At 53.1% G+C, this 22,736-nt stretch overlaps 5 protein-coding genes across 5 annotated transcripts; 3 read left to right on the forward strand and 2 right to left on the reverse strand.

Annotated features, from left to right (window-relative positions):
- Window positions 1-2,166: 2,166 nt before the first annotated feature.
- On the forward strand, window positions 2,167-2,958 carry CTHT_0063930 (uncharacterized protein; the record flags this gene model as incomplete). Its single annotated transcript, XM_006696636.1, has 3 exons — window positions 2,167-2,420; window positions 2,588-2,726; window positions 2,818-2,958. The coding sequence occupies 3 exons, from the start codon at window positions 2,167-2,169 to the stop codon at window positions 2,956-2,958; spliced, it is 534 nt and encodes a 177-aa protein (XP_006696699.1).
- A 988-nt stretch (window positions 2,959-3,946) lies between these two features.
- On the reverse strand, window positions 3,947-4,356 carry CTHT_0063940 (uncharacterized protein; the record flags this gene model as incomplete). Its single annotated transcript, XM_006696637.1, has 2 exons — window positions 3,947-3,974; window positions 4,052-4,356. The coding sequence occupies 2 exons, from the start codon at window positions 4,354-4,356 to the stop codon at window positions 3,947-3,949; spliced, it is 333 nt and encodes a 110-aa protein (XP_006696700.1).
- A 2,249-nt stretch (window positions 4,357-6,605) lies between these two features.
- On the forward strand, window positions 6,606-9,902 carry CTHT_0063950 (uncharacterized protein; the record flags this gene model as incomplete). The annotated part of the gene is made up of 2 exons (XM_006696638.1): window positions 6,606-6,841; window positions 6,902-9,902. The coding sequence occupies 2 exons, from the start codon at window positions 6,606-6,608 to the stop codon at window positions 9,900-9,902; spliced, it is 3,237 nt and encodes a 1,078-aa protein (XP_006696701.1).
- A 1,312-nt stretch (window positions 9,903-11,214) lies between these two features.
- CTHT_0063960 (GTPase-like protein) lies at window positions 11,215-14,312 on the reverse strand (the record flags this gene model as incomplete). The annotated part of the gene is made up of 3 exons (XM_006696639.1): window positions 11,215-12,808; window positions 12,863-14,126; window positions 14,180-14,312. The coding sequence occupies 3 exons, from the start codon at window positions 14,310-14,312 to the stop codon at window positions 11,215-11,217; spliced, it is 2,991 nt and encodes a 996-aa protein (XP_006696702.1).
- A 1,175-nt stretch (window positions 14,313-15,487) lies between these two features.
- Window positions 15,488-17,016, forward strand: CTHT_0063970 (putative mannose-1-phosphate protein; the record flags this gene model as incomplete). Its single annotated transcript, XM_006696640.1, has 4 exons — window positions 15,488-15,556; window positions 15,641-15,697; window positions 15,761-16,933; window positions 16,990-17,016. 4 exons carry the CDS (start codon window positions 15,488-15,490, stop codon window positions 17,014-17,016), a joined length of 1,326 nt encoding a protein of 441 aa, XP_006696703.1.
- Between the last annotated feature and the right edge of the window lie 5,720 nt (window positions 17,017-22,736).

The following is a 22,736-nucleotide window of genomic DNA, read 5'->3' on the forward strand; positions in this document are numbered from 1 at the left end:
GGGCTCATTCTCGCACCGAAAATAGCGCTGCAGCAAAAAGCGCTGAGCTATGGTATCAAGCCGCATCTGGTTTGGGTGCAAGTCCTACTCAACACAGCCCGCGATGGCGTCTCGAATATTGATGACAAACTTTACAAAGTAAAGAGCCCAGCGGCGGAGGCCGTTTCAGTGCTTCGAGCGCCAATTCCAAGCGTTGAACCACGGGTGGACCCGGTGACAAGTCAGCACGGGTCGACAAAGACAACACAATAACAACCAAAGCATCATGAATCGTGAAGGTGGCGGGCCGGTGCTCGATTGGACTCTAGCCACAACGGCTGCCTCCAAGAGTTCTGCATCATCTTGGACGAGTTTCTCAATCAGGCGGTTGCGCTTTCCCAGGGCGGCGCTGAAGCTCGCCAAATTATCCGTTTTCGTGGGAGCTGCTGCATGTTGATGCAGGCCGCAAGCCACACGTGGAGGCTCTTAGGGCCGCCTGGGGCGAGGGGACTCTACGCGATGCTACCGACCCTAGCCTCACCGTGTGGTTCTCCACCCCGAAGCGGACAGAGCGGGCATCCGGCTAGTTGGGAACCACTGCATCGTCGGCGACTGCGGCCCCTCGGAGCACCAGCCATGCGGTGCGGTCCTAACTGCCGGGCAGCAAACTATCTGGCTCTACAAGTATGTACATGCGTGCTCCAAGAAGCCAAGCCTCTTTTCACTCCATCAGAGTCCAGCAACTTCGGACAGAACACGTTCGCACGCCCCTCCTGTTATATTCCGCAGTCCCACTTTCTGCACGTTCCGTCCTCAACTCCCTCGAGGCTCGCCAATGGCCTTGCGTGGACGCCCTTTTTGTTGTGGCAGCCCTATGCCTGTCTGTACATACAAGGTAGCTCTTCCTGCAAAATACCTGCTAGACTCCTAGCCGTGTAACCTCACAGTCTGGCTAGGCTATGACCTTTGGGGGGCGCGAGGTTCGGAACACGACAGTTGGGTCATGGATCCAAAGCCCGCTAAAAGTCTTTTGCTCTTTCCCCCGCCGCCTTGTTATGGGCAGCTTCCTATTGGATGCTGATCGCATCACAGCTCGCTGCAAGTCTTCAGGTGGGAAGGCCTCACAAGGCTGGCTGCTGATGATGGGTGGACAAGATCGATCTTGGGGAGAAGCTTTGTGGCGCCCGGCTGACGACGGGAGGGAGAGAGAACGAAAGGGGTCAAGGGGTTAAGATGCGAAAGATTGTCTCCGCTGACCCCTCCCCTAATGCAGCCGAGCTACGCACTACGCTCACAGCACACATGGCACACAACATGCTCGTGAGCATGACTGGCCGCTCAGACCGTTGAGAGATATCATGAAGTGGAGTCACACAGCCCTCCGAGCAGGACAGAGAAAGCCGTTGTGGCTTGCCAGTTCTACTACAGGCTCTGCCATTTACGGCCCCATTGTTGACTCCGGTCATAGCTGGTAGCTCATCCCATCGTTTGGTAGTGACCTCTTCCAACAAGGCCACGAACATGTACACGATCGTCAGGGGCACAAAGTAAGTCTTTGGAGACCTCACAGATCTCTTCCCTCCTTTTCCTATGCCCATGCCCGGCTGAGGGTTGTGGCAATAATCTACAAAAGCCGTTAGATCTCTCCTCTCTGTCGCCGACGATACTCTCTCGGCATCCCCGTTCTCCAGCTGTCGACGACATTCGCTCCCTTCTCCTCAGCTCTGCTGTCTTTCGGTGACCGCCTAGTCCACCACTCTTCGTTCTTTCTATCACACACTCTCTTCGTGCCCGTGGCAACTCTCTCTACTCTCTTTCAGCTACCTTTGCTCGTCGTGATCGAGGATCACAGCTTGTGGTCCACTTGGATTTTCCTGATTGCTCCTTCCCCCCGAAGGCCTAGTATTTTTTTTTTCAGCTCGACTATCCCGAACTACACACAAGACATCCCAACCATGTCGGACGGCCGTACGTTGCAACCTCAAACCCCCACACCTTCCTTGGCCCATAGCCCTCTTTGCCACATACAGTCTTCTTCCCAGCCCTGTCAAGCCCTATCCATCGACATGGAGCAGCGGATGATCCCGATTTTGGGGCCGTCCCGCACTAGTTGCCACTGCCGAGATGAAACAGAAATCGTGTGCACGATTAGCTGGGAGCGCGGAGATTTTTTTTTGCGACACTAACATGGAGAGGATCACAGTCAACCCTCGGCGTACAGCTCGCGTTGCTGAGCTACTCAATGACTTCCGCACGTTGCAGTACTGGATCACTGAGGGGCCCAAGGGGCCGGTCCATCCGGACGATTACTACGCCGCCGGCTGGGTGGAACTTAGGCAGTGCCTGGAGGACGGAAAGCACATTCTCGATTGTGCGGCCGACATCACGGTGCCGATGGCTCATGGCGGGCCTGATGAGCAAGTCAAGGCCCAACTTCAACAGTATGTCACTCACTTTCCCATCTTGTCGTTCATCATGACTCTTTCTGGAATTTTTTCCGAAGCAGAGCAAAAATCGTCTGATGTTTTGGGAACGATCCGCGCGGGCTGACCAACAAACTTTTTTTCCCCCTCACTCATAGAGTCCTTCTCGACGCGTTCGCTCGCAGGCACGAGGCGCAAAAGATCTACAATCGGACGCAAGCGGCCTTGACTTGGGTTGCTATGCGCGACCAGATCCTCGCGGGTGGCAGGCCGCACGCGGGGAACGCAGCACAGTTGATGGCTCTGGATCAGCAGCTGTGGAATGTACGTCATACTAACGTCTTCCCTCTCTCCACACTTTCCATCGCTCGAGACAAAAACATTGGGATGAATAAACTGACAGTGAGGCAAAAAGGACCTGGCTCTTATCACAGACGAAGCGGTCTACGAGCAGCTGCGTGTGTCCGATATCGCCTCAGGCCGCTGGACCGGCGCAGATCCCAACCTGTACGAGGTGCAGTGCTGGATCGCCGTGCGGAAGCAGGGAGCAGCTTGAATGCACTTGCTCGCGCAGTAATCAAGTGATAGAATTTGGGATGAGAGATGATAACGACACCGAAACAACAACTTACGACGGCGAGATGATGATGACTCGATGATGATGTCCGAAACGCGAGACGTTCGAAGACACAGAGCCGATGACAGACGCCAGAAAACAATCAATTTTACGACAAGAGACAAAAGCTTGATCATAAAGCCATCAACATGACGCCCGCCGCCATAGGCCTTATGATTCGACGATTTACGCGACGGGTCTTGCGCCTTAATCGACAAACCAAACACAAACCCTTTTCGTTCTTTTGCTTTCGCTTCATTTTCTCCTCCTTTCTTTTAATCATCAACAAAACCTTCTTCGCTTGCATTCTCATTTCTTTTTCGTCGTATTCTGTTTGCATTGTTTGAGGGGAAACGGCACCAGAGATGAGATAGATTCCTTTTCTATTCTTGGATACCCCAGGGTTACAGGGGAAGTTGGGTCAAAAGGCATGGCTTTGCAGGTTCTTGATTATTTACGCAGGTTGTTGTCGAGGCAAGGAGATAGCGTCTGGTACGCTTCCCTTGGGTGTTGATATTGCGCCAGCAGGGAGCAGAAGGGCCGTGTTGTGGATAAGGAACGGTTTTGTTGGCTCAGCTGCCAGGCGCAGGATAAATAACTGATTACGCAAGGAAAAAAATATACAAAGATATCCCAAAACATAAATAAGTATACAAACGTGGTTTGAGCTCCATGCGTCGAGACTAATCAGCAAAAACAAATCCCCTGAACTGAGTTGACGAACTCAGCCCGATGCTTTCAGCCCCTGTTCTTGCTATGAACGCACAAAGCGATCCCGGCAACCGACAATAGCATCCCGATAAGAGTATCTCAGGATGTCAGCATCACTTTAGACAAAAGCGATATTAAGCAAGCAGACATACCTCGGCTAATGACTTTTCTCTCAACATACCACTCCCCAAGCACAGTAAACAAAAATGCCAGAGTATTAACAATCGGCACCGTCAGGCTCAATTCTGACCATCTTAGTCATTAATGACCTGTTGCCTAAACCTACAAGTAATACATATAAAAAAAAGAAAGAGAGCAAAACCTACCGGCCTTCCCAATCAACAGAAAAAACCACACGCTCCCCGTCAGATTGACCACCAACGGCACCGCATATCGCGGGTTCTTTAGCAACCCTACGATCGCCCGCCACGCCTGGCCCAGCTTCCTTTTCACCCAACCCTTGCTGGCCTCGTCCTCTGGCGTCGGAAGGGGCTTGTAAGTTCGGGCTGCGGCTCGCATAAAGGGGGTCGTGAACCCCCAGGCGAAGCCGACGAGAAGGAAGGAGAGGATGTAGTTGATTATGGGGGGATGGGGAGGGTTGGGGTTGGGGTTGGCGGTATCGGACATGGTTTGGGGGAGGGTTTAAGGTTGTAAGTAAGTTCCAACTTGCCGGCCGGGCGGCAGGCCCACCGGGTCGGTTAATCGGGACGGGAGTGTGGATAGATTAAACCCGAATGTCGGGGCTGAGTGCAGACGGGATCACACAAGGCGGTGGGTGTGTGGAAAGCGGGCGGTGATCGGATCGGTGAGAGCGCAACCAGTGATGAGCTGGAAGCCGAGACGGACGGGATGGCCGGGCACGAGTCAAGTTGGGGCGCTGTTGGCGGTTGAAGTCCGATGAATGGCGGTGAAGCAAGTCAGAAAATGGGAGTGTTGTTTTAAGTTTGAAAATGGAATTGGCTTAAAGATGAGCCCAATATGTGGGTTCAGCTGCGATCTGGTCCACCGGCGTGTCCGGGCTGCTGGAGGTCTGGACGAGTGAGGCTGCGTAGATGCATGGCCGATGTCACGGTGTGGGTTCCACAGCATTGGTTTCTTATCGATAAGAAACCTGGGGGAGCGGTTTAAGAGAAGAGGGTCTAGACCCATCTATTGGGGTTTCTTGAAGTTTGTTTGCCTATTGACTCGATCATGCTCGCGGTATGATGAGCGTAAGTAATTGATCGTGAGCCGCTGTTTACACAGTTCTTCCGAGACTTACCCTTGATCTGTTGTCGGATTACAGATTGCGTCGATCACAATGTCCAAGCCTTCTTGCCATCGCCCGACTCAACAGCAGATAAGTTATAAATTAGGACGATAGCGTCACCTCCAGATATGCTTTCATCAGTTTCCTAACATTCTCGCCATCGCGAAGCAGTGGCTTTGCCCTATCGTCATCATACTTACTCCTCACCAACAATCACATTTCACGAGTCTCGCCGACGTCGCAAGGTCTTGCGCGGCAAGTAGGCTTGGCACGCCAAGCCCTGTTCAACGGTGGAGTCTGAAAAGGCTTGGCTTTCGTCACATCCCGGGCCTCCCTGCTTTTCTCGTTTGCTCCGCCGCTACCGATCGACATGGTCCGAAGGGAAATTTGGAGAAAACCCATGCTGTTTGGCCTGGTTGGATGGCCAACGAGCAGGGGTACCGAAGAGTGAGACAATAACAGAGATAGAAACAAGTTGAGTAAGCTCGAGAGTGCTGAACATCAATGCCATGTCAATGTATGATCGACCCGATGTTTTTCTGCGGTACACTGGTGTTATTTTGCTGTCCTCGAGACGGTAGGATCCGTCTGATCCGTTGATCGTGGCTGTACGAAACCCGCGGAGGGAGAAGAAAAGACTAATCACGAGCCTGTGCCACAGATCCACAGAGCGAAAAGGCCGGGCCGGGTGTTTCAGGATTGCTGGTCGAGACGAACCTCTTGTTTATGCTGGAATAAAGCTGAGCAGCGAGCTTCAGAAGTCAACACAAAACCTGGAAGTAAATAGTCGGCTTAATTGGAGTCAATGTGATGCTGTCACAAGACCGACCTGGTTCCTGTACCCGCGGAAAACGGCCAATGGCTTGTACGATTCCCAGACTCGAGAGAGCGATGGAGTTCTCGAACAGCTCCAACGTGGATCCAACATGCTGCTCTCGTGGATGGCCTGTCGCAAAAGAGCTGACACCAGCCACCGCGGTGAGCCAGCGTTAACCGTAGGACGCAAGCTTAGCTTTCCAGAGAATCCCCTCCCAGCCGTGGGCCGAGTGCAGGGATTGATTGGAGCCAGCCACTGGCGTTTCGAGGCCAAGCTCGAGCCCCATGCAAGAAAGCGGCCCCACCCGCGAGACCCGCAAGGGTTTGGTCCGCGATTGGCATGAAGCCATTGGCTGTCGATTGGCTTTCGATTGGTTGTCCGGGCATTGCAACACTGCAAGGCGCGGCGGGCGCTTCCAGCTTTCCCGTGCTTTTTGCTGATGGTATGCTGATAACCGTCCCTAACCCTGGGACTTCTGGCTGATTCTCTCTCGCCGCACACACCTCGCACCAGACAGACATCCATCGACAAGACCATGGCTCAGTGACTAATCTTCGTATCGTTCCGAGGGTGTCGTCATCGCGTGGTTCGTGTCCCTTCGATCGATTGGCGTCGGGTCTCCTTTTTCATCCGTTCATTCGTTGGCCCAACAGCAGCTGCCGCGCGGGGCACAGAAGCACCAAGCACCAGCCTCTCCAACGTCACCGTCACCGCAGTCGTGACCGTGTTCCTCCATTCGCTTGAGGCTTTCAGTAACCAACCCAGGCTTTGGCTGAAGCTTTAAGGAGCTCCTCGGTCGGCTCCTCGACCATGTCGAACAAGGCCAAAGTCAATCCCCTCCTCACGAAGATGCACACAGCAGGCATCTTCTCTGACATGAGCGTCGACGGCCCCGAAATCGGCACGCTCGTTGTCGTCGTCGACCGCGCCAAGAATCTGCCAAACCGCAGGACCATCGGCAAACAGGATCCCTACTGCGCTGCTCGCCTTGGCAAGGAGGCAAAGAAGACGACTACAGATATTCGTGGCGGACAGACGCCGAGATGGTAGGCGATTTTTGTTCAAGTTCGCTCGACTCTGACACTTGCTGACGCTGACCGCCCCAGGGACCAAGAGCTGCGCTTCACCGTTCACGACTCTCCCGATTACTTCCAACTGAAGGTGTCCGTCTTCAACGATGACAAAAAGACCGAGTTGATCGGCGAGTGCTGGATCGACCTGCGCGACATTGTCCTGCCTGGCGGCGGTCAGAACGACCAGTGGTTTCAGTTGAACTACAAGGGCAAATACGCCGGCGAGATCCGCATGGAGATCACATACTACGACAGTCGTCCCAAGCCCGAGAAGCCCGCGAAGATGAAATCATCGAGCCGTCCCGAGGGCGAGAGCAGCACGATAGGCAACCCCAGGACCGTCCCAAAACGTCGTCCCCTGCCATCCGATCCAGTCACGGGGAAGCCTGGGGCTCCTCTTCCTGCGCCTGCGTCCCCCGACAAGGTCGAACCGCAGCCACCAAGGCCTCAGCCAAGTCCCAATGCCTCTCAACCACCTTTGGTCCCGGCGAACTATACCAATGCTCCGCAGGCAGCCCCTGTCCAAGCATATTCTCAGCCACAAACACACCACCACCACCAACAACAACAGCCCTATCATCAACCGCAACCATACCCTCAGCAGCAGCAGCAGCAGCAGCAATATTCCCAGCAGCCATATCCTCAACAACCAACACCGCCAGAACACCAGTATCATGGCCGTGACCCGAACGGTTATCCCGTGCCGCCTCCTCGTCGGGATGTCCCCCCGCCCCCTCAGCATCATCATGTGCCCGAAAGACCCAGAGACCATTACTCAGAGCCAGGTTACGCTCACAGTCCTCAGCATTACCAGCCCCCATACGATCAGTATGCGCCGAGTCTCCGTGATATGCACTTCCCGCAGCCCAGCGGGGTAAATGGCTACGAGGAAGATCGGCCGCCACCGCCTCCGGTCCATAGAGTCAGGGCCGGGACCATGCCGGCGATGAATCCTCCCCATGTGAACGGTGTTCCCCCGCCAGTTATGCACATGCGGCGTGATACGATCAGAAACGACGCATATCGCCAATCGTCTTCTGACTACCCTGGTCGCCCGACATACAAGGCACAAGACCCAGGCCTTCCTCTTCCTGCGCCGCAATATCGTAACGACCCTCCCCCACCTCCCCCTCCTGTCCGACATTACTCTTATGACTCGACGACATACGACATAAATAGAGGTATGCAAGCTCCTGTTGAGGATGTGCCGGAACCTATGCACCATGGCGATCCGAGAAGTTCAGGTCGCTGGGTTCCACAGCAACCATATCCTCAAACGCAGCCCCCTCCTCCTCACTATAACACCGGTTACGACGTACCTCCGCCCTCAAATCCCAGCCCAAGAGCCAGCATGGCCGGTATGGATGCTCCGCGCTATGGTCCCCCTCCGCCAGAGCCGCAACGGCATTCGATTCCGAACGGTTACCCAGCCCCGCCTGCCCATGACGTCCCGCGCAGGGAACCGCCTGAATATCAGCAGCCCTATGGCAGGCATTCCGAGCCAATGCTGCCACAGCAGCAACCCTATGGTATGCCCAAGGCCTTGACGTACAGGAACGAATCAGAGGGCCCAGTACGCCATTCGGTTCCTCCCGTTCCTCCGTCCCTTGTGCCTGGCATCGACCCGAACATTGCCCAAGAGATTTCGGAACGTTTGAACCAAGATCGGAGACAGACACGGCAGTACACTCAACAACCAATCCCAGAGCCACCCAGAGGTAGGACCATGGAGCGAGGCTACGAGAATGGTGGCTCGCCTGCTGCTTACGGAGCTGCTCCGCCGCTGCCGCCGCCGCCGCAAAATCGTGCCCCTGTCACATACCAGAACGGCCCCTCAACATCCAGCGTCAATGTGGTGATCAAATCCCGCGCTTATTCCCCGATGGGCCGCGACCCAAGTCCTAATCCTGCTCCTGCCCCTGGATCTACCCCGCGCTCTCAGCAAACTATCAAGCGCAAGTCTGTCAGCCCTCGTCCGCCGACAGCTGAAGACCGCAAAATGTCGAGCGTGCCTTTCAGCCCCGACTCGTACGATGTTCTTAATCCAAAGGCCTCGACTGCCGCGCTCCTGGATCAGCCCGTTGGAGGCGGCCACGATTACGATGAGGAAACGGGCAAGATTATTACCCACGATGGGCGGCGGGTTGATCCTACCGATCATCTGCCGATGGAGAGCTGGGCCCCGGAGCCGGAGCCGAAGGGGACCAAGCAACCTTCGCCGCCACCGAGCAGACAGAGTCCAGTTGGGCCGCAGCCGCAGCCTCAGGTTCAGAGTCAGGCGTCAAATAGCGGGAGTGGCAGTGAGGGCAGGCGATTGATTCGTGTCGGCGGCAGACCGCAGAGCATGATGCCTGTTGCGAACACCAGCTCATCCAATGGCTTCGGCAGCGACCCTGTCAAAGAAGCTCCCACCCCGCCAACCTCAACAGGTCGCAACAAACTCCAGAAAAAGGCCATTTACCGCCAATCGACCTCCGCTTTGCCTGCTCCCGTCATGTTTGGTGCCAACGGCTCAGGCTCTTCTTCCAGCACGGCGAGTCTTACCAACAGCGTCACGGGAACCTTTAGGAGGCACAGCGGTGGCCGCGAACTAATGGATCACCACAGCCAGGCGCTGGCTACCATCTCCCGTGGGCAAAACATGCTCCCAGACAACCGCCAACCTCTTTCTCGCGCCTCCACGTTCGATTACCCTACCAACGATAACTACTCTCCGACCGGATCCGGAGGTTACCGTGGTTCTTCATCGCCCGGTCGCCCAGTCAGCGCGGGTAGTGCAGCCCCGCCCCCATTACCCGCCAAGGTACCCCTGGCGCTCCCCGCGCCGGGGCAGAGTGAAGGAGAGAGCTCGGAACCTGTTATGAGTGGGGCGCTGCAGCTGCATAGTCGGAGCAGGAGGTTTGTTGAGGGAGGCGTGGACGGGCAGTTAATGTCGCTGGAGGAGGAGCTAAGGCAGATTGATATTGGGACGGGGAGGAGTGCGAGGAGGGCGGCTGCGGCTGCGGCAGGGGGGTATGGGGGATACGGTTACTAGGTGTTTAAAGGGTTTTTTTCGGCCGCATCTGGGAAGCGGTGTTGGCTATCGGGGGAGGCAACTCGAACTTGAAGCCGAAGGTCAAGGCTGAGATTCTGGTTGGAGGTGAACTCAAGGCTGGTTGTGCGGTTGAGGAGGAGAGGGATGAGATTGAGGGGTTGGGGATGGTGCCTGAGAGGAGGCCGTGGGAGGGGGTAGTGTGGCTTTGGATGGTATGGTGGATTGCAAGATGGATGAGGGGCGGGTATGGAGAGGTTCGGGGCTGGTGAGCCCCTGCTTTACCTAGGTGTACCCTTCCACATCTCCTTCTCAAGGAACAGGCTGGGGCTTGTATGTCACAACTTCGGACTGTTCACTCCCTCCCCACCGACGTTCTTCACGGAGTCACGCAACCCAACGAAAGAAACTTGGATGGAACGAACTCACGAACAGATGGATAGATGGTTCCAAACGTTGGATTCAACGGGATCACACGGGATCACTTTAGTTTCTGACACACACATTACATGAGCATTATCGGCATGGTATTGTTGGTTTTTGTTGCTTTCTTAGCCGTGTATTGCTAGTCTGTCATCAGGTTACGAGCACGTATTATACATAGAGTTTGGCATTGGCGTTGGGAGGAAGAAAGAGAGGGATCGGTTAGATACATAAGGAACCTAGTTTGAGTTTGAGTTTGAGCGAGGGAAACGACTTTGCTGAGAGTTTGTTGTCCCGGTTTTGGATATGTAAACGTTGTAGCTCTCATTGCTGGCTTGCCCACCAGTTTCACAAAAGATGCCATATACCGATTATTGCGTACGAGAAGGATATATACATAGCACATGACTGAGGGGAATCTTGACGGCATCAGATATATGAAAGTCACAGACAGAGGAGAGCACAGAGCAAATACAAGTGGCCACAGTTCATATTTTTGTAGGATACAGCCAGCGTTATGTGAGCAATCCTCAGCAAAACCCATGCGACAGTCTTGATACCTGACCCGTCTCCGAACCATTACCCTTCATATGTAGTGTTCCCTTTCTGTGCAGTTCCCATCCAGATCACACACCTCCCTTCCCGGCTGAACCATCCTATGTCCCATTATTAGGACAAATGTATGAACACCTAGTTGATCATCCCACAACTCGACAATCGGACCCTCATTAGCCAACCGTCTTGGCAACTCCAAGACAATCGGGGGTATTACAAGGCCTGAAAAAAAAAAGAAAAGAAAAGAAAAGAAGATATTAACAAGCCAGAAAAGAAAAAGAACAGACCCAGTACAGGCATGTTCATACAACTCCAAAGGACAGCCCAAGCCAAGTCTTCAGGCATCACCAATCGCAGTTCCCGAAACAATGGTTGCTTGATAACCATTAACTTCATCATCCTCATCATCCAACATGACAACATCCCTATTCTGCCTGTGCAGATGATGACGACTCCTCACCGTGACCGGGCTCTCAACATCCTCATCAACATACCCGCCACCATTAGCAGTAGTTACAATACCCACATTCGTCGTCGCGGCGCTAACAGACGTCATCTGGGACGAGGAACCCGCCTGTGAGGTAGCAACGGCGGCGGTAGCGGCAGCCACCTGAGCCTCTCGCTCGCGGGTTTGGAGGTTGACAATGATTTCCATTGCTCCATCAAGCATCTCCTTCTCTGCATAAAGATCCTTGCGCTTTTGCTCAATCTCCGGGCCTTCGGACATGAGCCTGGCAAGAACTTGCTGGTTATTCGCGCGGTCGGTCAAGCCAAGCTTCTCATGCAAGTATGTATCGATCTCCTCCGAGACGGTGGGCAGCAAGCCAGACATTACGTGGATGCAGACGTAATCGACAAAGCGATGAGCCGCGGTGAGGTAGTACCCGCGTACGTAGGCAGCTACTTCTATTTCCTGCTCGAACGGGTCCGGGCCGAGGTTCTTCAGGCCCTGCTCCAGCTTGCGGGTTTCCTCCTTAAGCTTCTCCTCGTTCAGCTCTTCCATCTTAGGGATGCGGCCGAGTTCTTCACCGGCGTGCGCAGCTACGCGGACGTGGTTGCGGTGCCAGACGAGGATTTTCTTTTCGTTGGCGCGATGGCGCTCGAGGGTCTCGACGTCTTTGGTGAATAGGCGCTGTTTCTCGAGTTCGTAGATACCTTTCACCTTTTCGAGAAGGCGCTCGCGGTGCGATTCAATAAACTGGTGCATTAAGGCGAGCGATTCTTTGTAAATCACTCTATTCTTCAAGTGAGAAAGGGCGCCGTCCAGGGTCACAAGCATCCTGTGCTTCAAAATGAACAGAGTCTTGTCGACGAATTCCCGGACAAATGGTTCCCAGGACTCCGCAGCCTCCTCGAAGAGAGGCTTGTAGACGCTGGCAGAAACCAAGCCGGGCTGCCCGGGAACGGCGAACTTCTTAATCAAGGCACGGATATCCATCAGGCTTTTTGGCTTCGGGCGGGAGGGCGTGGTTGCCGGGGCGTCAAGACGAGGATGACGAGGTGTGGCAGGGAGGTTGCCAGTCTCGGGCTTCACAGTCGCTCCATTTTGGGGGACCCGCTGCCGCTTGTTGGACGCTCCCTGCCTCTGGTCGGCTGTGGCCGGTGCCGTACGCTTGCGGTTTGAAGAGGGGGTTGTCACAGGAGAGTCACTATCAATCTCAATCACTTCGGGACGAGACCGCTGGGGCATAACATCGCGAACATTGAAGATCGGCTTCCTTAGGAGGATGTTCTGCCGGAACTTGTCCGCACACTCAACGTCCCACAGGTTCATGAACTCCTGGAGGACCTTGTTCTTCACGTTGATAGTGAATTCTGCCAAGCTCTTGATGATTTCAAGCTCAGGATTACGGGGAGGGTCGGGGTACATGCTCAGCTGAGCGTTAATGGCCTGCAGACGCAGGTTTACCTTTTCCTGGACTTCGGGCAGGCTGATTTGGTTAGAGTCGCTTCTAAGTAGGTACACACCTCAGGATAAGGCTTACATTCTTGCGAAGCGGTTGGCAAGCTCTCGAGACAGGAACACGGTGAGCTTTTCAACGCCACAGCGGTCCTTGAAGGGTTCAAACTGCTCCGGCCAGTGGCCAGTAGCATCAGCCGTCCGGTTGAAGAAGGCTTCCTCCATCTTGTTCTGCTGTTCCAAATCATCACCCTGTCTGGAAGTGATGAAGTAACCGAAGCCAGTGCGATGAGCCTGGTTAGTCAACATAGCAAGGCAGTTGGCGATGGAGTTAGGATCATTAGGCAAAAGATCGGCCTTCGTCATCACGCCGATGCAACGGTTCTCCGCTTTCAGCTTCCGAATGATCTTCAGAGCCAGAGAGTTCTCAGCATCCTGGTTCATTGGAACAGCGCAGAGGATAAGCGCGCTTTCCCTCTTGATGTATTCCTCGGCAAGATTCTGAACAACGCGCTCCAGAAATGCGTCTTCTGCACGCCTGGCTGTCATGAAGACACCGGGCAGATCGTAGAAGTTCAGGTCGGGAAGGTCGGGGCCTTTAACCTCCAACGCAACAGTATTCGGTGAAAACTGGGCCTCGGGCTTTTCTTCCTTCGCGAGTATTGTTTGGAAATGTCGTTCTCGTTGCTGGGGGTCGTCCTTGCTTTTCGGGACAAACATCTGGTACGGATGAGTGGGATTTAAGATAGCTGTTTGCGCGCAGCGCAGGACCGTCTCGATTTCCTCCGTATCGAATTGGTCCCGTATGACTTTAAAATCGTGCCGGACCCGGCGATTCGGCTCAAGTAAAACCCAGGGAGGAAACTTGTTGGTAGGGGTAACATCCCGCTCCGTTATTGGGTGATTGGGCGGCTTGTACGCATAATCGATCTTCAAAAACACACTGCAGGACCACTCCTCCGCGCGAGAGACCCGGATATGGATTGGGCAGCGCGTGCAAGTGCCACTGCTGCGTGGAAGTCGTAAATCGGCGATGGCAGACATCAAGCTCGACTTGCCCGATGATTGATCGCCAACAAGGACGAGCTCCGGGAGACTAATGACATGCTGGATGCCGCGCGCCTGGAGCTCACCCAAAGCGTCGTTAATGTCCTTCAGCTTGGCTCCAATCCCTCTCAGGGTGAGAGTGCTCCCACTGAAGGAAGTGACGAAACTCTGATGGGCCATGGTGAGCTGACTGTCCGGTTCAAATTTTGGGGAAACCCTCCGAACTTCGAGCATTACTGGCTCGGGATCCTCGACTTCTTGGGCCTCCGCGGCCCGGAGGTGAGGCTGAGTGACGATGCTAGCTAGAATAAAGTTAGACTTTACTCGAATCAAGGATTAGAAGCAGAAAACTTACGCGCTGCAGACCTAACGCGGCGAGTCCTAAGGACAGCGTCACTGGGTGTCTCGGATTGATTGTCGCTGTTGAGAGCTGGAATGTTGGAAGGAAAGGAGGAACCGATGTCCTCTTGTTTGATACGAGGAGCCATGTTGACCAACCTAGCCCTGAGGCACTTGACGAATCTGCAAAGGAGGATTGAATGAGTGGATGCTTGTTTCGAGAAGTGGTCTATCGAAATGAAGGAAAAGATCGAGGGCTGGAGTGAGTTGTAAACAGAGTGAAGAAAGGCTCTCGAAAAGAGCGGTCAATGGGTTGGATGAAGGAAAGAAGGAAAGGCGCTCATTCAAAGCAAAAGATGAGCGATGATGAGAAAACCAAGCAACGCAAAAGGTTGAAGAACTCAAATATCGGGAGAGAGGAAGGAAGTTGATGATTCGGATCAATCTACTTCAGGTTGCAGCCTGCTCACACCTCACTCGCTTGTAGGATAAAAGCTGATACTCGGTGCTGCAAAAAAGAGTGGCAACCATAACAAAAATTATCATGCAGCGGAGACCAACATGAGTGAGGTACCTTGGAGTTCAGGAAAAGGCTGGGGAATGTGGGTCTTCAAGAAGCTTGAAGTTCAATGGCAGCCAAGGATTTTCGCGAAAGTATCTGGAATCTCACAACAACGGACCAAGCCAAAGGACGGACGAACCAGCACAGTATCAGTTGAAAAAAAAAGTAAAACATGGTAACAGTGAAACAATGTGTTTATGCAGAGTTCTTATGTTGCTCTTTGAATACCACAGGACTTCGAGATCTTGCATATCATGCAGCGGACTCATGGCCAGAGTTTCGACTTATATGACAAGTACTGTATGAAGCTGTATTTTACAGTGGACATGGACCCTCTTCAAGAGTAGACTATCACACTTACACGTATTCAAATCCGGACTTGTTGGGGCAAACCCAGTCAAATAAGCAAGAAAATAAAATAAACTTAATTGCAAATAGGAAAGAAAACTGTTTGGAATCCAGGTTGGATGTCCAGAGATTCTTCTGCTTATCGAAGATATGAGCTGGAGTTTTGCGTGCTAGTAGCATGTACTTAACGCACAGACCATTCTTATACCGAAGCTGGAACCCTGCAGTTTAATGCACCACATGGCAACCAGGAAACCCCACTGGGAAACACAGCAGCAAGTTCAGGGGCCCAACCTGGACGCTGGACCGTCATTGTTGGAACTTTGGACTGTCCTGCGTTCTGTTGCCCCTCAACATCATCACCGCTCCTTCGTCCTGCCATTGTCCTTTACTCCGTGACAGACACAGAACACAATGTCGCTGCAACTTCCGCTCCGCGAAAGGTCCAACGGCATCCCCGGTGTGACCAAGGCCGTTATCCTGGTAAGTATTCACTAGCAGGACGACCCTCGTCTCTCCAGCTAGCTGTGCTTCAGGTTCAGATTGTTGACAGATTGTCTCTCTCAGGTCGGCGGCGCCTCCCGTGGCACTCGTTTCCGTCCGCTCTCCCTCGATGTCCCGAAGGTATGCCATCCCGTCGTGGCTTTTGGACTTCTGCCCCGCCATCGACACTGACATCGTCTCCAGCCCCTCTTCGACATCGCCGGGCATCCCATCATCTGGCACTGCTTGGCTGCCATCAGCAAGGTTCCCTCGATCCACGAGGTCTACCTGATCGGCTACTACGAAGAATCCGTCTTCCGCGACTTCATTAAGGACGCGTCGCTGGAGTTCCCCAACCTTTCCATCAAGTACCTGCGCGAGTACCAGGCGCTGGGTACCGCCGGTGGCCTGTACCACTTCCGCGACACCATCTTGCGCCACCATCCCGAGCACATCTTCGTCCTCAACTCCGACGTCTGCTGCAGCTTCCCGCTGAACGAGATGCTGCGCCTGGCGGAAGAGAAGGACGCCGAAGCCGTCATCTTGGGCACGCGCGTGCCAGAGGAGGCGGCTTGCAACTTTGGCTGCATCGTCTCCGACTCGCACACCCGCCGCGTGCTGCACTACGTCGAGAAGCCTGAGAGCTACATCTCCAACCTCATCAACTGCGGCGTCTACCTCTTCTCTGCCGACGCCCTGTTCCCGTCCATTCGCAGCGCCATCAAGCGCCGTGTCGACCGGCCGCGCCTGGCGTCGTACCGCTCGTCCGAGAACCTGGCTGCGTCATTTCACCTCGAGGACGACGATTCGACCGAAAAGCCTGAGGTGATCCGCCTGGAGCAGGACATCCTCAGCGACATGGCGGACAACAAGCAGTTCTTCGTGTACGAGACCAAGGACTTTTGGCGGCAAATTAAAACGGCTGGTTCTGCAATCCCTGCCAACGCGCTTTATCTCCAAAAAGCCTGGCAGAACGGCTCGCAGGAGCTGGCGCAGCCCTCAGCGAACATCATCCCTCCTGTCTACATCCATCCGACGGCACAGGTGCACCCGACGGCCAAGCTGGGCCCGAACGTGTCTGTTGGTCCCCGCGCAGTCATCGGCGCTGGCGCGCGTGTGAAAGAGTCGATCGTGCTGGAGGACGCGGAGATCAAGCACGACGCGTGTGTGCTGTACTCCATCATCGGATGGAGCTCGCGGGTGGGCGCCTGGGCTCGCGTCGAGGGCACGCCGACGCCGGTCACCAGCCACAATACCACCATCATCAAAAATGGCGTTAAGGTGCAGGCCATCACGATCCTGGGCAAGGAGTGCGTTGTGGGAGACGAGGTGCGCGTGCAGAATTGCGTGTGCCTACCGTTTAAGGAGCTTAAGAGGGTAGGTCCTCCAGTTTTCAATGTTCATCCCCTTCCAAAGTGCTGACAGGCTTTCAGGATGTTGCCAACGAGGTGATTATGTAAAACCACCCACCGCAAAAGGAGACGGTGAGCGAGACAATGTAGGAGTGATACACACCGGATTCTGCTGGGCAAAACTGGCGCTACTCTTCTTTAATCGATTTGCATGTTCCGGAAAATAATAGACGGCAGGATGACTTTCAGCGCGTTTGTTTGACTTTTGTTCGAGGCAACATATTTGTTTCAAATTCTATGATGATCCATCCTACCTAGCATGTGTTGCGGTTGGTTGAGTCTTCAAAGACAGCATCTTGGTTAGAAGCCCGTACAGCGTGTGTTTGCTCTGGATGTCGGTCTGTTGTGATTTGGTGATGAGTGCTTGTTGAATCAGAGACACCAACCACACTGGATGATGAAGTCCGCAGCTTTGCTGTCAATCGCAGGATGTACCCGAAGAATCAGGTAACCATCTTCATTCCCATGTGGACTCTCCAGTGTGGTGAAGCAAAATGCAGTTGACTTCCCTCATCAATCCATCCAACCAAGTTGAAGTCATCACCACTACCCCGCACAAGCCAGAATATCACGACGGGTAGTCACAGCTAACTTTTGTGATGCAAGGCAAGTTGAGAGCACCTAGGCCAATCAGAGATTGTCCTCCAGAGCAAACAGCGATGTGAGGAGGCATCTTCATCATCTCCTAGTCATCAACCCCGCTCAGCCTACTCAGGCAAACTGCAGGCCTCAATACAGTTCACTGCATGTTCCCATCGTTTAGTCAATTATTGCCCCGCTCGCAGTCATTCAGCTAGCAAAATCTCCGTCCAGCATCATCAGACCAGTCGTGATGATGATACCTCTTGTCTGAGCGAAGGCTGCCATGGGAGAAGTCTATAAAGGCACCTTCCCCCCCCCCCCTTACCTCTGCCACTTCAGACCTTCTCCTCTTCAGATCTCTGCTAGCCACCGCTCACACCCACAACCACATCCACAAGAATTCACTGAACTCAACATCCTCAAACTAACCAACAAATCAAAACAAAAAAAAAACAATCATGTCGGACAAGACCCCCATGAGCAAGGATGCGGCTTCACGCATCCAGTCCACTCAGGTACGTCCACCCTCCGCCTCTGACATCGATAAGACGATCAAAAAGGGCATCAACACTCGCTGACATACTGCTGAACGACTTCCAGGCCAGATCTGGCGGTGACATGTCCTCTAAAGGGTTCGCAGCCCGTGCTCAGAGCGCGGCGGATAAGAATGCCAATGCTTCGGGACAGAGGACTAAGTGAGGGGTTGTGACTTTATCATTGGAATGTCTTCATGTTTGGTAAGAGGAGGGAAGTTTTGGAGGGGAATGACCATGGTCGGGGGATGTGTAACTTGGATGAGATAAGTTAGGAGAGTGAGAATGAGAAATGCCTTGGGCCCTGGCAAGATTTGATTTCAGAGTGAAGAGTGAAGTGATGTATGATGAGATTGAGTCGAGTTTCCCAAATATCAGCGTAGATCCTAAGAAACAGTAAGATCTCGTGCCTCGTCTCTTATCACTGCTTCTCCATTGGGTTGGTTAAGATGATAGATCATCAGTGTCAGACGATCTCACCTGGTTGCTCAAGAAAGGTCCATCTAGTCACGACATTCAGAGACTCTCAATATCAACATTCTTTCACAGATAGAAGTCGACTATATCCAGTATACAGATTGCGGTAGCTTATAATTTATCTTGGAGGAACACAGTTGAGTGAATCATTAGGGTTGGGCTCCACGCCTGCGAGATCTTGCAGTTGAGATGACAGTGTAATGCTCCTTTAACCTTAAGAACGGCGACAAGTGCCGAGTATGGTTGACATGTAAATCAATTAGGAGAGCGCGCTCGGCGGCAAGAGGCACCCCCTAAAAGGAGGAGAGCTCCCTGGGTCAGGTGTGGTGGGAAGAAGACTTTGGTATTTTTTATCCCATAGAAGGACGTCCGACCATCTCTTTGTCACCATCCAGACTGCTGGTTCCCTTTTGACAACAATGGCTGCGCCAGTACTGCCTCAGCAGTATGCCGCTCCAAGCCAACCTTCGACCTATAGCGAGAAGCCCACACAAACAGAATGACAAGTCTTCTTTTTTCTTGAGTCACCGATATGGGTTCTCGTAATCGGGATCGCGACCTGCGTGCTCGATCTCCTCATCATCGGTCTCTCCAGCCATATCATTCACGGATACTATGAGCACTGCCTTGGTTAGGTCATCCTTTGTCTAAGTTTCCTGGAACATTATCAGACCGGCGGTAAACCTGCTAACATTGGGCAACCAGGCCGTTCTTACATGGTTGGCTGTCATATATATCAATTTGGAAAAGTCGAGTCAGAGTCAGCCAAACAGTTGTACCACGTTTGGGCAACTCTGTTTATCGACTTCATGATGGTCATTTTCTAGCTTCCTGCCTGCGGTTCGGTGGCCGTTTTGTGAGCAACGTTCATGGTCAAGGTCACACCGCACTATTACTGGAATGATGACAGAGCTGTAAATTCCGGCCATTGTATCGTCAAGCGCGTCGCTGATGCTACGGATGCTGTCTGGCTGAGCTCAGCGCCGTCGCTGGTGTAAGCGCTCTGATCTCGTATGTGTTGTCTGTCGTAGGATCAGCTTTGAACTTACAGAGACGGGAGACTGATTGTGACCGCAGGCTCTTGTTTCTCGCCACCTTGATCTACGTTGTTCACGTGTACCGCTTGTGGTACTAAGCTGGCAAGAAGTCTACGGCCTACAACGCTGGAACCGAGATGCAAGCCCAGTCATCACCGCAGCAAGCTGCTCAGTCTGTCGCTCCCGCAGTTCAATACCCTGCTCAGCGGCAATATAAGGCTTAGTATCCGGTGGAAGCTTCGGTTCAGGCTCCTCAGGCTGCGGTCTATCAGCAGCAGCCACCACAGTGTACGCGGCCTCCTAGGGCTTTCCCGGAGTTGCCTGGCGAAGTCTAGCACCAGCAGCCGCAGCAGTACCAGACTTATTCGCGGTATCAGGGACCTTAGTCGTCTTATGTTAGCCCGATCAGCCTTGTTGGATCACTAGCGCCTACCCAGCCGGCTTATTATCCCCCTCAGTAAACGCAATACCTGTTGGATGATGGGTTTGGTTTGTGATGATCTGGGTGTTTAAAATACTTGTCCACGATGTATTACGTCAGTTTGGGTATCATGGTAAGGGTAATGATGGATACAATTCAACTCCAAGAGCGTTCATGCTTGTGTTATGAGCCTCGCCATCGCCCGTTGTTTGCGCTTAAAGTGATCTGAGACAGGCTAGCATATGTATTGTCGATTTCGCAGCTTATGCCGTCTATCGCCCAGACTTGTGTTCACAGCGACTTCGGAGAATGAAAACTTGATGGTTTGAGCATGTTGACAACTCCCATTTTTACAGAAACTGATGCCAGATCTGGCTTGTTACTCCCGTTAGGCTAAAACTCCCACCCAGCCGGATGCAATGCCGGGCATGACGACTGGTCACGACATTGTGACATCCGTGCCTGGGGTGTCCTCTCGGTAGTATCTCCACCGTTCAACCGAGGGTGCAACGCCCGTGATGGCGGTACACGCTGCGACAGTAGAGGCTAGTAGCTTGTGATAAATCACATCGGCAAAATCATACAGAGTGAGGTCGGGCTGGTTCAAAGTCGATGTGAGAGGTCCTTGCCTGTCTAGGGCTCCAGCCCCGAGGAACCGAAGTGTTTGAGAGGGCTGTGAGAGCGCTAACGAGAAGATTGAATTGTGAAGGCAGTTACAAGTATCCCCAATAGTTTGCCTGAATTTTTGAAGTCAAAATTTCCGCCCATCTCATTCAGTCGGCATCGTGTCTTCCTCCCGGTTTTGTACCAGGGAAACCGCACACTGCTTTTTCTAGCTCTGGCCTGCAGTGGCCTGGCGGGCGAGAAATGTAAGAGACACATGAATATATTTTGATTCTATGACAGCTAGAACTCCAAATTTAGATTGCCATGCCATCTTTTACTCTGATATATGAGAGTTTCGACCTTTGAAGCCCTCAGCCAATGGCGGTCGTCGGTGACGGAGGTGGGGAAGCTTCTTCGACCAAGCCTGCCTAGCATGCCAAGCCAGAAGTTGGTGTGGGGTCCTTTGCCATGAACCCCACCATGAATGATCCACTGAAGTGGAGTTTGAGGAGAAAGATTTGACGATGGAAAGTCAAACTGACCTATGTGGGTGTTCAGTCGTCTTGTCAATGATTGTCTTTTCCTGTTTTCTCCAGCGCATGGACTCAATGAAGGCTCTAATCTATTTGGAAACCTGATTTTGAGTTCTGAGAGCTCATACTTCGCAGGTTGTCCGCTTTTGACCTTCTACTCGTAAACATGTTCGAGAATACCCAGAACCATATAGCCGACCCGGCCGTTGGAAACTGCTTGACACAAGCCCCCAACATTGTCCACATCTTCAGTGCAAGGCGCCTACTGTTTACCTCCTAAGCTGCAAGTAACCGCTGCTCTGGGAAAGATGCTCACACCAAGCAATTGGTTTTCAGTTTCAATGTTTGCCATTGCTTCCCGTGTCAGACAGGGAGATTGGGTTGGCGATAAGCACACAGACTTGCACCGAAGTCACTGCGGTCACGGCAAACAGGTACAGACATCACAAGCTTTGATGCTTGATATTATTAACCATTCACCACCAGGACAGCCGGTGTTGCTTGGATGAACACACAGATCGAGCTTGTTTTTTTTGTTTGCCCCTGGTCAGGGAACAGTATACTAATAGACCCTTGATCCTTTGATCCTCTATCGGGTGGGGCCTCATGTATGTAGCCCAGTAAGTGGATGCTCCGCTGGGGATGCAGTTCTCTCTATATTACACAAGGTCCAGCAAGTTTTGCGACAGCCGGACATCATCTGTTTTCAGTCCGTGACCTGAGACATCGGCCAAGGACTTGCTACAAATTCGATCGCCCAGAAACCTGACGAAAGAAACAGTTCTCAAAACACCAGGCTATATGCCCGCCCAATGCATCAGGGCTGATTCTTCTCAGCGTGCGGGATGATGAAAGCAGCAGACAAGTGCACAAGTGAGCATTCGTCGGGTAGTTGGGACTGGCTCGGAGAAGACATTCCCTGTCGGACGGGGGCGTTAGCATACCGGCATCCAATTGCATTTGGGTCCGTTCCTGCACCAGTGCGTTGGATGCTCCCTAGTGGGCTGACTGTGGTTGCGTGTTACATGCCATGTGTTTAACAGTCCTGATCAGCAAGCATTTCACATTTCGCATCATTCATGGAACTTCAGACTGCCTAGCAGATATTTTGTAGGAACTCAACTTAGACGTGATCTCCATTCACATCAGCAACACATTGACCTGCCAAAGATGGACTCTCCAATCCAATGGTGACACCACCAAGGCTGTGAAACATGACTCCTATGTCCAACAGGCAAACTGTCTCCCAAGGACAGCAGGCGGTTCCCTGCATCTGCATAGCTTGGGACCTGCACATCAGTCCGGGCGACACGCCAGATGATGGGTTTGTCCATGAATAAGTCCGGATGGACACCTGACCAGTCTGTTGTCTCTCATCCTATCCATGTCTCTTGTTCCAACACATGGACAGGAGCCAGCGTCAATAAGAACATTTGGTGCTCCATCGAGTGCATACCCGATGGAAGCTGTCACTTGAGCCTCTTTTGCTCACTTTTGACATCTTGCTGCCAGCCAGGCACACTGTCAGCCGTCGCATCCCGTTCGTTGCGATAGAGTTGGCTGGACCTCACTGTCGACA

This window comes from Thermochaetoides thermophila (genome assembly GCF_000221225.1).
Source record: "Thermochaetoides thermophila DSM 1495 unplaced genomic scaffold scf7180000011821, whole genome shotgun sequence".
In the NCBI taxonomy this organism is placed as follows: domain Eukaryota; kingdom Fungi; phylum Ascomycota; class Sordariomycetes; order Sordariales; family Chaetomiaceae; genus Thermochaetoides; species Thermochaetoides thermophila.